Source organism: Salvia splendens, chromosome 17 (assembly GCF_004379255.2).
Source record: "Salvia splendens isolate huo1 chromosome 17, SspV2, whole genome shotgun sequence".
Lineage (NCBI taxonomy): Eukaryota > Viridiplantae > Streptophyta > Magnoliopsida > Lamiales > Lamiaceae > Salvia > Salvia splendens.
The window spans coordinates 5293799-5308860 of NC_056048.1; the positions used below are offsets into that span (position 1 = coordinate 5293799).

General features: G+C 37.7%; 1 protein-coding gene and 1 pseudogene across 1 annotated transcript; one reads left to right on the forward strand and one right to left on the reverse strand.

Moving 5' to 3' along the window:
• Positions 1–4552: 4552 nt before the first annotated feature.
• Positions 4553–6374, forward strand: LOC121773614 (annotated as a pseudogene).
• A 5834-nt stretch (positions 6375–12208) lies between these two features.
• On the reverse strand, positions 12209–13917 carry LOC121774068 (NAC domain-containing protein 71-like). Its single transcript, XM_042170984.1, has 4 exons — positions 13679–13917; positions 13323–13588; positions 12878–13132; positions 12209–12563 (listed from the first exon to the last, which is right to left on the reverse strand). The coding sequence occupies exons 1-4, from the start codon at positions 13833–13835 to the stop codon at positions 12357–12359; spliced, it is 885 nt and encodes a 294-aa protein (XP_042026918.1). The 5' UTR covers positions 13836–13917; the 3' UTR covers positions 12209–12356.
• Positions 13918–15062: the final 1145 nt, after the last annotated feature.

Genomic DNA, 15062 nt, shown 5'->3' on the forward strand with positions numbered 1-15062 from the left:
GTAGAGTTGATCGTCTTTTCGTCCTCTAGGGTGTTTCGGCTCACCCTGATCTCCAGACGTACTAGGGCTTACCTCGGCCAATCTATCCCTTAATTATTTTGCTAGAGCTACGGGAATTACGTCGTCGACCGCATCGTCTATGTTGAGTCTTAGTTGCTTCTCTGATATGGACCAAACAACATAAAACATCAGAAAATTATCAAATAATGAATAAACAATGCATAAGTCATAACAAATAATCAATAAAACTTGACCCATAATGCGCAATACAAATCAAATAATGCACATATTTACACATATTTACATTACATTAAATAATGGATCGTTTTAGTCAACAAATGGCCACTTTGATTTTTATCTGAGTCTATTAACAAATACAAACACTACCTCTGACAATGCTTAATATACTCCCAATATTGACAAAAACATGCTTCACAATGTAATCTACACTGAGTTGATTAACCCATATTCAAATTACCTCTCATAATGCATAATATACTCCACATAATGTAAATAACATGGTACATAGTGCACTGTCTAAACCAAATAATGCACTTATGTATTCTACACTAAGTAGATTAAGCCATATACAGAATACCACTCAAAATGCATAATATACTCCAAATATTGATTGATTACAGATACATAATGCACTGCCCAACCAAATGATAAACATATGTAATCTTGACTGAGTTGCTTAACCAACACAGACAATACCCCAATTAATGCATAATATACTGTAGATAATGACATTTAGCATCTACATAATTCATTATCTAAATCAAATAATGCACATATGTAATCTTCACTGAGTTTATTAACTAATACACACAATACCCTACATAATGCATAATATACAGCAAATAATGACACATTATGAATACATAATGCACTGCTCAAACCAAATAATATATATGTAATCTTGACCGAGATGCTTAAACAATATACACAATACCCCAAAAAATGCATAATATACTACAGATTATGACAATTAACATCTACATGATGCACTACCTAAACCAAATAATTCACATACATATCTTTCAATAACCTCTTTTCGCACAACAACTAAAGAAAACCTGGTACATTAATCAAATTTTTTAACAAATAATGCATCCAAGTACATTAACAATATGAATTTTAGATTGCCTAATGCGCACTAAACAGACATGCAATTACCCTTCCAACCATTAAACAAATATGAAGATGAACTGCACAATTATACACACAGTTATACCTGCAGCTTGTGAAGGTTGTGAGCGCGGACGACCTTGTTTAGGCATTTGAATCTGTTATAACAAAAACATATAAGATGCTCGAATCCATGATTTTAAACACAAAACAATGTCTACGCTTCGGATACAGAGAAAACCCTGAACAAAACAAATAGTTATTTCTGAATTTCAAAAGTCGCGACCTAGTGGAAGTTCAAATCTTTGCTTTTCGTGTCTAAAAAAATCATGAATTCGACTTCCAGTAAGCCCTTTCCACACATACCTTGGCGAAGTGGTCGATACAACAGCACCAGTGTTGCCGGTTTGGGTTCGATGTTTGCACCGGTGGAGGGTGGGTGGCGGGTTCTTGGACGAATGATGTGAAATTTTTCGTCGACTACCGAAAATAGAAAACGACGGCGGAAACTAGGGTTTACTGTATAATGGAAGATGGGGAGAGGGAAAGGTGCAAGAGTGGAGAGGAAGTTAGAGAGTGTAGAATGAGAGAGAATGAACCGATTGAAGGGTTGAATTCATCAAATCGCTTGAATTTCGAACCTTCCAAATTCTGGCGGTTCCAATTTTCATTCATTGTCTAAAATACCCTTATAATGCATCCCCTATATATATATATACTTTAAGTTCCTTCCCAACGTGTATGTAATGAGGAAGCTATTAAGGCGTCGCTCGATATACATAAAAATTTTGAACACTTTTAGTTCATGAAGAATATCTTTAAATTCTTGTACCACATTCATTGTATTCCCTAAACGTACTTTAGATTGTTTTAGTTCATAGTTCATTCGATTATCACTTTAGCTTTTATTTTGCGAACTAATAAATTCAGTATCCAAAAAGGGAAAATGAGCTCCATTTAAACAACGAAACAAAAGAGCGATAATCTCTAGTTCGACATTAATATAACGAAAGAGGATAATAAATGGGTGGGTATTACACTTTCCGATTAACATGCAACGCGACAAAGATTGGCCTGAAACCTACTGTGTTGGCTCGATTGACATCTCTAATTAACCTTAGACGTGCATTCATTAATCAAGGACATGCATCTATAGTAAACTTTCATAATCAATGTGTTGAAAATGGTCTTAATTAGTCGTTTTTTTATCGTCCCACTACACTTGAACTATTTTCGTTTTTATTCAAAAGTAGTAACATATTATATATTCTTTTTTTACTGTATTCTCTATCATCTCTTTATTTTATTTTATTTTATACTTTATTCGCTCTTCATTTAATTTATTTAATATATTTTTAAAATCTTTCATTTAATTCATTTAATATATTTTTAAAATCTTATGTCTTAAATAAACTGCATCTACTATTAAGAGAAGAAGGGAATACTTTATTGTTTTTAAATAAAAAGATTCTCATTTTAACTTTTGTATATAAAGACGAAGGAAACTAGGAGGTATAACAAATAATGTTAGACGATAAAAAATATTAATTACTACATTGAACGTGTAACATTCAAAGTAAAATTAACTATACGGCTATACCTTTGAAAATAAAAATAAATAAGGAGTAAAAAGTTTCGTCTTTCATTAGGATTCAAATCATGATATTTCGTCTCATCAAGTAAAAAACATGTTCTGTCATATAGTACATCTTTCATAAATGACTAAAATGATTGGTTTCTCTTCTGAATCTTTAAATTCACCAAATAGTATTTTGTTGCGAAACTTGCTACTGGTGGCGCCACCAACTCATCACTTGTGTTTTGGGATAATTCTATGATGCATCTTAATTGTTCGTTTCCCTCATTCAAATGTGTATTAATCATATTTTTATACGTATATAAAAAGTTACAAATAAAAAAGAAATTAAACTTATTTTAAATAATTAATTAAATTAAGACATCAATAATTTTCAGTTATTAAAACAATTGTACTCCATATGTTTGTACATATATTGTGAACCATAAAATGGGTCTCTCCAGTTTTAATATTTAAGATATTTCTGGACAATGATTTAAGGAATACATATTTTAAAAATTATGAAATTATGAAGTTTTTAGAAGTCTCATGTTTGACCTTAAAAAAGTATTTGACTTTATATTAAATGAGATATATACAGCATCCAACTTTGGTTGTAGTGCTATTTAATTGTCTGATTTAATTAGTTTTCAAAATTTTTATAATGGCATTTAGCGTATTAAAATAAAATAATGATAAAGATATTGGCGTTTTCAGTAAATTCTAAATGAGACTTTAATGGTGAGTGAACTAAAATGGCAGTATAGAATTTGTAATTATCATGACCAGAGCAGGTAATATTTTATTTTTAAATTATCGCAAATATACAAACATCATTCTCAATATACTTATTTTGTAGATATATGTTTTTCAAAATAGAGTAGGATATAGTTTAGTGGCGCCTGATACATCCTATCTTTAAAACGAAATCTTAATCATTTCTTGTTTATTACAGAGCCTAACACACACTTAGTTAAAAATAACAGAATTAAAAGTTACAAATAAAAAGGAACTAAACTTATTTTTTATATAATTAATCAAATTAATGATATTAATAATGTTTTAGTTATTAAAATTAAAATAAAAATAAATAGTACTTATACAAAACGTATAATGTTAACGCAAGTAACAAAATATTACACAGTATATGCATACTATATTTAATGCAGTATTTGTGTAAAAGGTTTCTTCGCAATGAAGTTTGCATATTTGTGATACATCATAAATAAAAATCATAAGGAATATGAGTACCCTCTTTTAAAAATATGAATATTTGTTCATATTTGGTTCGGTACGTGTTTTAATATATAATTAGTAAAATAAGATAGAAAGATAAATGGAATAAGTAGTGTTGGCGTACAAATGACTCCACGTCATTAGTTATTAGTAGTGTGGTATAATGGTATAAATTATAGTAAAAAAATGATGGGTTGGGGTATTATGTTATTTAACTATTCCAAAATTAGAAAGTTCATATTTTTCTAGGACGGACTAATTAGTTCATACTTTTCAGGGACAGATGGAGTATTAGTTTTCAAAATCGTGAAATCTGAGTGAATTTTGTTACTCTCTTCGTCTGTCACTAATTCTCACATTTTGACTAGCATGGATTTTAAGAAATGTAATGAAAGGTGAGTTAAAAAGATTAGTTAAATGTAGGATATTCAATTTTTTTTATATTAGTTTTGTAATAAAATATGAATAAAAATAAATTAGTAGAAAGTAATGATAGATATCATTCTTCATATAGGTGTATGTTTTCCAAAATCGGATAGAGTTTGGTGGCACCAGATACATCCTACCTTTAAATCGACTCTTAATAATATCTTGTTTATTAGAGCACCAAACACACACACACACTTAATTAAAAATAGCAGAATCCTTCCATACATAAATACCTCCATTGAATCGACTCCACTCTCCACACCCATACCCTCTCCTTAACTCTCCCAACATGACCGATCCCCAGCCCCTCCTCTCCCCCGCGCCGGCGCCGGAAAAGCAATCCCCGGCGCCGGATTACCACCGCACCCCCTCCCTCGACGACATGATCGAGCACTGCATCGGCGACCTCGGCTGGAAGCACACCCTCCAAGCCTCCCTCGTCTCCTTCACATGGTTCTTCGACGCGCAGCAGACCTTCATCAGCGTCTTCACCGACGCCGAGCCCCAATGGACCTGCCTCAACACCACCAATAACAACAACTGCGCTAGCGCCGACATCTGCAAGCTCCCCTCCTCCGCGTGGGCGTGGGACACGCCCTCGCACGCCTCCATCATCTCCGACTGGTCCCTCCAGTGCGCCGGCTCGCTTGTCAAGGGCCTCCCCGCCGCCTCCTTGACTCCTTCTTTTTCGGCTGCCTCATCGGCGGCTTCGCCCTCGCCACCCTCGCCGACTCCTCCCTCGGCCGCAAAAAGATGCTCGTCTACTCCAGCCTCTTAATGTCGCTCACCGGCGTCCTCACCGCCCTCTCCTCCGGCGTCTGGATCTACACCGCGCTGCGATTCGTCAGCGGCTTCGGCCGCGCCACCATCGGCACGTGCGCGCTCGTCCTCTCCACGGAGCTCGTCGGAAAGAAATGGAGAGAAAACATCGGGATCGTCGGATTCATTTGCTTCACGCTAGGGTTTCTTTCCCTTCCGATCATCGCTTTCTTCTCTCGAGATTGCTCGTGGAGGATGATGTATCTCTGGACGTGCGTTCCCTCCGTGATCTATTCAATCTTACTCATATTTCTAGTTCCTGAGTCGCCGAGGTGGCTTTTTATCAAGGGGAAAAAGGAGGAATTCGCGGAGACGTTAAGGAGCATGGCTGCTCCGACGAATCGGAGCAGCCTGACGCAGAGCTTCTTCGGCCAGTGCGGGGAGGAAAGAGCAATGGAAGAAAATGACATTTTCTCCGCAGCGAAAATCCTTTTAAGCAAAGGATGGTCGTGCAAGAGGCTTGTGTCGATGATGGTGGTGGGGTTTGGCATCGGGATGATCTACTATGGAATGCCGTTGGGGCTCGGGAATCTATCGGTGAATTTATATCTGAGCGTGACGCTGAATGCGATATCGGAGTTTCCGGCATCGCTGTTTACGTTTTTATTTATTGGAAAATTGAATCGGAAGGGGGCGGTGTTGGGGCTGTGTGTGATGAGTGGGATATGCAGCGTGTGCTGCGTGATGGTGAGCTGGCAGGGGATGGAGATAGTGTTGGAGCTGCTTTCCTTTTTCTGCGCCTGCACGGCCTTCGACATCGTCTTGATTTATACAATTGAACTGTTTCCGACGTCAGTGAGGAACTCGGCGGTGTCGATGGTGAGGCAGGCGCTGGTGTTCGGGGGGGCGCTGAGCCCGCTGCTGGTGGCGGAGGGGAGGAAGAACGCCTTTTTGTCTTACGGCGTGTTTGGGGTGGCGATTGCGGTGTGTGCCATGTTTGTGGTGTGCTTGCCGGAGACGAGGGGGAGGGCGCTGTGTGACAGCATGGAGGAGGAGGAGGAGCGCCGCTATGACGCCGCTAATGGTGATGGAGTGTACTGTATTTGAATCATTTATTGCCCTGTTTTCTGGTTTATTTTTTAATTTTACTATTGTGATCAAATATTAGTATTATAAAGTGACAAGTGAATGTAAACACCGCACCGTTTCATTTTGTTGCATATATTTATTTTTGGGGTTAGTTTTTGAACTTTCAACTTAATCGAGCTTACTATTTAATTAAACATTGGGGATTGAAGAGAGAGAAATTGAGGATCTCACTTCGAGACCACATCGATTGATAAAATCCCATTTTACAATAATAATCCGGGTCAGACGGCCGCAATAAAAAAATTACTCCCTCCGTCCCGGCTAAGATCACACAATTCATAGCCGGCGTGAAATTTTAGGAGTTATTAGTTAATGTATTTAATTGGAGAGAGACAGTGGGGGTAAGTATTAAAATAGAGAGAAAGAAAGATGAATATTTAAATAGGAGTGAGAAAAGTGATTGAGTGTATTATTTGGAGAGAGAAAGTTACCATAAAAAAAATGTGTCATCTTATTTGAGACAAACTAAAAAGGAAAACGTGTCGTCTTAAGTGGGACGGAGGGAGTAGTACTCTATCATTTCCATAAAGTCAACATATTTATTCTTATTTACTTTACTCTCATTTGCTTTATTAACTCTTCATCTCTCCACATTTTTCATTTTCTACTTTATTCTTCTTTTACTTAACACACTTGACACAATTTTTTTTAAATCCCGTGCCAAAAAAAATGTCTCCACTCGCGGGACAGACTAGTTTTTTGAGTGTTTATTATTTCTATTAAAAAAATTACTACGTTATCGGTATCAAGCTACTTGCACCATTGTTTTGGGCATGAAAATTACTATATTGATGTTTAAAAGATGGAGTAAGTAAAAAGAAAATAAAATTATAACAGAGAAAGAAAAAACAAAAATAAAGTAAGAGACATAATATAGTTTTTGCCTAAAACAAAATTTGCAAATAGCTTGGAACGCGGTTCGAAATGAAATAGTATAGCACAAATAGCTTGAGATCGAAATGAAATAGTATAGCACAAATAGCTTGAGATGGAGGAAAATATTATTAGTCTTATTAGGGATTTAGGATACATTAAAATTTTATATTTATTACTACTATAGTAATTTTGAATAAATTAGATTGGACTAAATTAATTATTGGTTTAAAAAACATTAAAATTACAAAAAAGGTTTTGAGAGTTTGGTCAGTCTGCACGGTGCACATGGACTACCTATATTAAATACTGTTATCAATGGACGAGAATTGAATTATATCATTTTGCAATGCACTTACATAAATTAAATAGATAGTTAGATACTCATATAAGATAAAATATTTTAATTTAAAATATATTTAACCTGCAAAACGCAGAAATTAACAATTGTAAGGAAATTGAATCCTTCGGATTTTAAAGTTGTTTAATTTGAATTTCGATTTCATGGAGTTCGAACTTTTCCATGAATCCTGCTAATACATCAATACATGTGTAAAAATGTTGTTTTCTCCGATGAGGTTTCAGCCAACCTTAACCGTCAACTCCTTTTCTGATTACATCTACTGTGTTTAGAAAATAGAAAATGTCAAAACTGTTCATATGACCATTTTATAATTTTGGTCTTATACTTTATCTTTTGAATTTTTACATCCTAAACATTTCAACTTGGATCACAATTGGTCCTACACTAACAATTCCGTCAATTTTTAAACGGTTTTAACAAGATTTTGACCGATTTTTAAACGGTTTTAACCCGAATAGGACTGTTAAAACCATCAAAATCAGGTTAAAACCGTTTTAAATTTGACGAAATCGTTAGTGTAGGACCAATTGTGATTCGAATTGAAATGTTCAGGATGCAAAAATTTAAAAGATAAAGTATATGACCAAAATCGTAAAATGGACATATGTTCAGGACCAGTTTTGGCCTTTACTCTTTAGAAAATCTAAAATATACTAGTAACAAATTATATTTGTGATAATTCTTAGTATTATATTGTGTTACACGCGTCTTTAATTTATTATCAATCTAAATTATTGATTTTTCGATTAATGTTATGAGTAACGATCATCCCATATACCTATCATAAAAAAGTTTAAACCCCAACCCTAAGGGCACCCACATCCCGGTCTGACAGTATTGTGAGAAGTGTTAAATCAGGGTACGCAGTGACCCGCTAAGGGGAGGGTCTAATCCACTGTCTACCAGAAGCCCATCTCTCAAGGCCTCACACTTGTGCAGAGTTTGATAGTTTCCATTCATTATTTAATTTTTACTCCATATGTCCCATTAGAAATGAAACGTTTTCCTTTTGAGATTGTCCCCAAAAAAATGAACGTTTCCTAAAATAGAAACAACACTATCTCTATTTTTTTCTCTTTTACTTTACTCTCTTTTTATTAACTCGCAAAACAACAGTACTGTATAAAATCCCGTGTCGAAAAATAAATGTTGGATATTTATTGGGACGGAGAGTACGTGTAGGAGTAAGATGCGTGCTATTAGTAATGCGAGGAAAATGGCCACGTTAATACAATATCTAATAAATAAAAATCCTTGCTTCAGATTTTACTATCTACCTTTTCAAATTTCGATATAATTGTCCTCATCTAAAAACTTTGTTAGTATGGATTTAGTTCTATCCCTGTAATTTGAACCGGCAGGTCATCCCTTAATTATAAATTAGGAAATTATAAACAGACAAGAGAACAGACAATTACACATTTATGTTGGTTAGTTAAGTTTGTGTTTGTTATTTTTATCAAAAATGTGTTTTGATTGAGGGTTAATTTTAGATAATCATATTTTTGGTAACAAATTATCTATGGCAAAGCAACTTACAAGATTATTTTTGTACTCCCTCCGTCCCTCTGTAGCTGAGTCGTATTTCTTTTTGGGTTGTCCCACTGTAGCTGAGTCATTTCTCTTTTTGGCAAAAAAGTACTTTACTTTCTCTTATTTTACTCTCTTTTCATCTCTCTACCTTTTACCTTTCTACTTTATTTGCCTTCTACTTAACTCATTTAAAATATTTTTTCTTAAATCTCGTGTCGAAAAGAAATGTCTTTACTACAGAGGGACGGAGAGTAATTTTTTTATGGGAAAAATTATGTTTCCACCACTCAAAATCTCAAATAGCATAAGGCCATCCACTACGCTGTCTCTATACCGTCCCTTAAACCGTCTCTTAACTACTATTTGAGCACTATTTGAGGGCCCCACTGTCCTTTTTTCCTTCATCCCTTAACTAAGGGACGGAACCTGCAACGCTCCGTCTCTTAACCGTCTCTATACCGTCCCTTAATTACTATTCATTCAATTTCATTTAGAATTTTTTTTCCTACCCAATTTAATTTAAACAAACACACTTTATTAAAAACCACACTTTATTAAAAAACACACAAACTAAATAAACACACAAAATAAAAAAGACACAAAATAAAAAAAAAACTACTCCGCCGGCGAATCATCCTCTGGAGGCGGTCGAGGTTTAGGGGGTGTCGGAAGGTCAAGTTGTGCTGCCATAGCAACAATTCCGTTCCACCAGGCAGTGAATTGGGCGTACGAGAAGTGGGAAGTGTCCGCCATTGTGGCGGTCATGTACGCCACCATAAGTGTGTCCGAGCCTCCCCGCGAGCCCGAGGCCGGCTGGCTTGATTCGCCTCGGCCCTTCCTTGCTCTAGCCGCTTTCGCCGCCTTCGTCCCTTACGGCCGACGGCGCCCACGCGCGGATCCTCCAGCATCGCCGACCGTGCCCGCAAACTCCCGGGATTCAGCCTCAGGTTGGCTGATGCCATCAGTGTCACCACCAGACGCACCACCAGACGAGTATTGGCCACTCGCCGTATGCTTCGTGCGCTTCGAGGTTGAGCCCGAGCTGGAGCGGAAACCTCCGGCCCACCGTTCCTCGTCCTTGACGGCCTGCCAAACATCAACAAATCTGAATTGATGACCCTCGTCCTGGTAGTAGGCGCACAAAGCGGACATCAAAATGTCGGTGGCCGTGGCGCCGCTTTGGTAGCGCGCCTCTTCAGTCGAGTAGATGTCGCAGAATTTTTTGATCTGTCGGTCGACTCAGTCAAAGTGAGAGCGGAGCATTTTAACTTTGCGCTTGCGGGAGCCTTTCGGCTTTATCTGGTGGTAGACCTCGCAGACCTTTTCCCAGAAACACTTCCGGGTTTGTTGATTCCCGACGATGGGATCGTACGAGACCGTGATCCAGGCGTTGTACACCGCCATCGTTTCGAAGTTGCTGTACGGATGCCGGCCAAGATCCTCTTCTTCTTCCTCCTCGTCCTCGCCCGCCTGGGGTTGTACACCGCCAGTGCCGCCTCGGCCACCTCCACCGCCAGTGCCATCGGGAAAATCCTCCCGGATCTGGGATAATCCCTGCGAATACCGCGTGGCGGAGGGACGGACATATGCATCAAGGTCAAAATTGGGTGGTTGGTACCCCCCGGCGTCGCCGAACCCTGAGTCTCAGGGGTTGACGAACCGGAACCGCCCAATGTGTTGATCATGGTCTCCCAATCGCCGAACGCGTTGAGATCCCACCCGCCGGAGCCGGAACGGCCGTAGTTGCCGTTGCCGTCGCCGGACATCTTGAGTTGGTTTATGAAAATTTGAGAGAAAATTTAGATGATAGGAAGAATAGATGTGTAGTTGTGTGTGAAATGAGGATGAGTTTAGGAGTATTTATAGAGTAAAAAAATTAATAAAAAATCAAAAAAATTATTTAAAAAAAACAAAAAAACGGTATTATTACCGTTACAAATTTTTTTTTATTTAAATTCGAATTTTTTTTAAAAAAATATTTATTGCGTCAACAAGTGACGACGCCCACTCGCGGGCCGGCGAGTGGGCGTCACGCACGACGCCGGGTTGCTCCACGTCGCCTCGGCGCGTGGCGAGACATCCCGTCTCGTGGCTCGCCGGGACGAGACGCGGGACGAGATGGGACGAGATGGAGGCTGCAACGCATCGCGCCGGCGTCCCGTCTCGCCGGGACGAGACGCGAGACGCCGGCGAGACCCGTAGTGGATGGTCTAACAAGCATAGGATGTTAATAAGATGTAAGAAAAAAAAGAAAATACACTCAAATAAGAATAAGATAAATGAGATGTTTAGGTGCAAAACGGGCTGACGATTAACTATACTATCATTTGTAAAATTCCATTCCGTTTTCAATATTCAAGTAATGCCAAATCAGTAATCCCTAGCACAAAAAAAATGGAATTAAATACTCTTATACAGTATCACCTAATTACTCAATTATTAGTATATCCGAAAATTAATTACTTATGCATATATGACTTTCCATAACCAGCAAATTATAGCATTCAATTCTCCTAGAGATGCTAAAAAGATTCTCAATCGTGTACAGTAGTACTGAAAATTAATTCACATATCCTAAAGTGAAAGTCGAATTCAAAAAATAGTTTATCAATTAAGCTGCACAGCGTGGACATTATTTTATGAACGCAAAAATTGAATAATAGTACTATAATCAAACTTCAACTTCTTAATTATATCGTTAAACAGTCACAAATGACCTTGTACTATCTTGGGCCTCGCTATGGGCTCTTACAGTGTTAACAAGAGCCCATATTTATTATACTCCATTTTGTGATTACCCAACTTTAACTAAACCCACCCACTTAGAACCCTAGATAGTTAATAGTCTTGTTTGGCCTTTTTCATAATGCATACACATGCATCGACTCTACTTTTATTACCAAACTCAACTCAAATAATTGTAACGAAGAGCGACTTAGTTGGTGATACGCTTCTTCCCATTCAACAAATCACGACTTAGTTGGTGATACGCTTCTTCCCATTCAACAAATCAGGGGTTCGAGCTATATAAAAGTAATGAGGGAACCCTTACTGATTTTTTTCCCCTAAATGTAACACAATTTTCGGGCAAAATTATTAAACCACAACAAATTAAACGAACAAAAAAAATGTCAAGAAAATAGTAGGAAATTGAGATGTTACCACAAAATTATCTTACCTCTTCCATATGATCATTACAAGTATAAATCAAAACAACAAACAAAAAAGAAAAGAAAAATATATATGTGATAAAAGAACCCTAACCCAATGTCATCATCACTACTACCTCTGTAATTTTTAAAAATATTACAAAGTGTGTGCATAACTATCGTGTGTAGAGCACAAGGCATAAATCTCATCTAGATTTGCAATGCCGTTGAGACAATCCTTGAACCTATCCGAATCCGCCACGTGTTCACCGCCCGATTTCCACTCCGTCGGAAAATCTATCTCCGGGAAATCGTTCATCCCCACCGATGGATTCCATGATTCACAGAATAAACCTGTGTAATCCTGCACATTTTATTATATGTCAATTTGGATTCAAAAATTAAAATTAAAATATTTTTTATTTATATTATTTCGATTTGGAAAGACATTTTAGTCAGTCAAAAGAAGTCATGGGAAATGGTGAAGGAAAAAAGCGATTTGATTCATCAGTTTTGGAGATATTTTCCACTTTTATATGTTGAGTTAGTTCATAGCTCTTCTACTTTTTCTCTCTTTTATAATCGATCAAAGGGATCATTCCTGGGACCACCCTTCTATCTATAACAGTATAACGTAACAACAATAATTATTACTACTATTTTAAAAGTGTTATTTACCTGAAAATTGAAATTTGATATGCTTTCAGTGCCATTGCAATAGAATTGATCCATCACGGAGCTATTCACTTCATCTGATCCGATCTGAGCCGTTGAATCTTTGGAGACGACCGCGGCTGGTGTGAGATCGGACGAGGTATTTTGATCCCGGGATGTTTCCGGGGTCGCGCCTTCGTCCCATAAAACTTGCTCCGCGGCTGCTTCATTTTGTGAGACTATGTTTTTCTTCATCACCCGACATAGTGCATAAGAATCCTATATAAATGTGAAAACGGCTATAATTAAAGGAATGCACTTTAATTAATTAACTAGTTCACATCTATGTGTGACAAAATGTGACATTATACTAAAATTTTAATCTAAAATTTAATTCTAAAATGTAAATTAAGTCTAGCGTTATCTAATCTAAAATGTGTGTTATTATCATCGTATCCGTATTAATTACCTTGAGAGTTGACGTGGAGGATGTGAGGCGATACTCGTGCATTACCCAATCAGTTCTAACGCCATGTGGCGCCCTTCCTCTGTAATACACCAATGTCTTCTTCATCCCGACCGCACGCTTCTGTGAGTGCACGGTCCGGTCTTTCCCGGTCGCCTTCCAGTACCCCGAGCGCGTCGCGCGATTTGTGCGTGACCCGTTCGGGTACTTCTTGTCCCGTGGGCCGTAGAAGTACCACTCCATGTCCTTACTCGGCAAGAATGATTTATCTGTAAAATCAAAATTATTTATATTTCTCACAATTTATCAAGAAACTAACATCAATTGATTTGATTAATATATGAACTACTAGTACTTACCGGGTAAATCCCAGGGCTCAGATTTGTAGAGATCAACCTCGGGGATGACGTCGAGCTCGATTGTCCCACCGTTGATTTTCCGGTCGAGATAGTAGGCCACGAGCTCCTCGTCCGTTGGATGGAACCGGAATCCGGGAGGAAGTGTCATTGGCCCCATAATTATTTGTATTTCCCAAATTTTTTTTTGTAAGTTATTGGTGAAGGGGAGAGAATTTTGTGAAGGGATGAAGATGGAGAAATTGGAGGGTTGGACAACAATGAGATGTATTGTGTGTGTGTATATATATATATATATATATATATATATATATATATATATATATATATATATATATGTGTGTGTGTGTGTGTGTGTGTGTGTGTGTGTGTATATTAGTATAGAGAACTATTGAGGATCAAAAGTCACTAAAGTGGTCCTCGTCATCCTATGTCTTTTTTGCATCAACCTTATAGTTTTTAAGTCCCTTTAAAATTTAATATTACTGTTAATTTAGTTTTGGGTTCACACTGCAAAAACAAGGCATCAATGTTGCTTGTATGTATAAACCAATATTAAGTATTATGCATTGATAATTGATTGTTTACTAATATTGTAATTTGTGAGAAGATTTTAGGGTACACAACAAAATGAATTAGAATCACCAAATCAAGATATTGTAAGTCTTTTACTTTTTTCACCTAATGAGATGAATTTTACATAAGATGAGATAAAGTGATCACAAGATGATGATGGATGTATTGGGATGGGAGAGAGAGAGAGAGGGGTGGCTTTATAAGATTCTGGGGAAGTATGATTGGGTGAGGTGTGTGAAAGCAGAGATGGAGAAGAAGAAGCTTTCAGTGCTTTTGTCTGCTCACAAACTAACAAAAATGAAGGGGCCCTCAGAAAGGCTGCATGGGCCACCACCACCTCTTCCTTTCTTTTCTCAGATCACTTGTAATTATTACACCTCTCCTATTCCATCTGTATTATTCTACGTTATACTATATTTTAGTGTTGTATTCATACTCACAATTCGTATCTATTACGATTAAACATGAGACATCAGCAATGGCGGAATTTCGACCGGCGTGCCGGAATTCCGCGACGGACGTCCGCCATTGTGCATGATATGCACGGATACGGAATTCCGCTGAGGACACCGCAGTTCCGCGGCGTTACGCGGAATTCCGTCGCGGCTGGCGTGCGGATGTCCACCATTGCGTTGACTCCCACGGACGTCCGCACGGAATTCCCGTTTATTGCATTAAATATTTTTTAAAAATTTCTATATATACGGCTCGTTGAACTGCATTTCATTCGCACCATTTATTTTAACAAGTTTCTCTCTCTCTACATTTCTTTTATATATCCGGAATGGCTGGTAGTGGTTAGTGGTAGTGG

Bases quoted from the DNA above. Each gene is read 5' to 3' on its own strand.
- LOC121774068 (XM_042170984.1), bottom strand. From the start codon at position 13,835: ATGGGGCCAATGACACTTCCTCCCGGATTCCGGTTCCATCCAACGGAC. The intron at 13,589-13,678 runs GTAAGTACTAGT...TTGATTTTACAG, and splicing joins TGAGCCCTGGGATTTACCCG to ATAAATCATTCTTGCCGAGT. The intron at 13,133-13,322 runs GTAATTAATACG...ACATTTATATAG, and splicing joins CCTCCACGTCAACTCTCAAG to GATTCTTATGCACTATGTCG.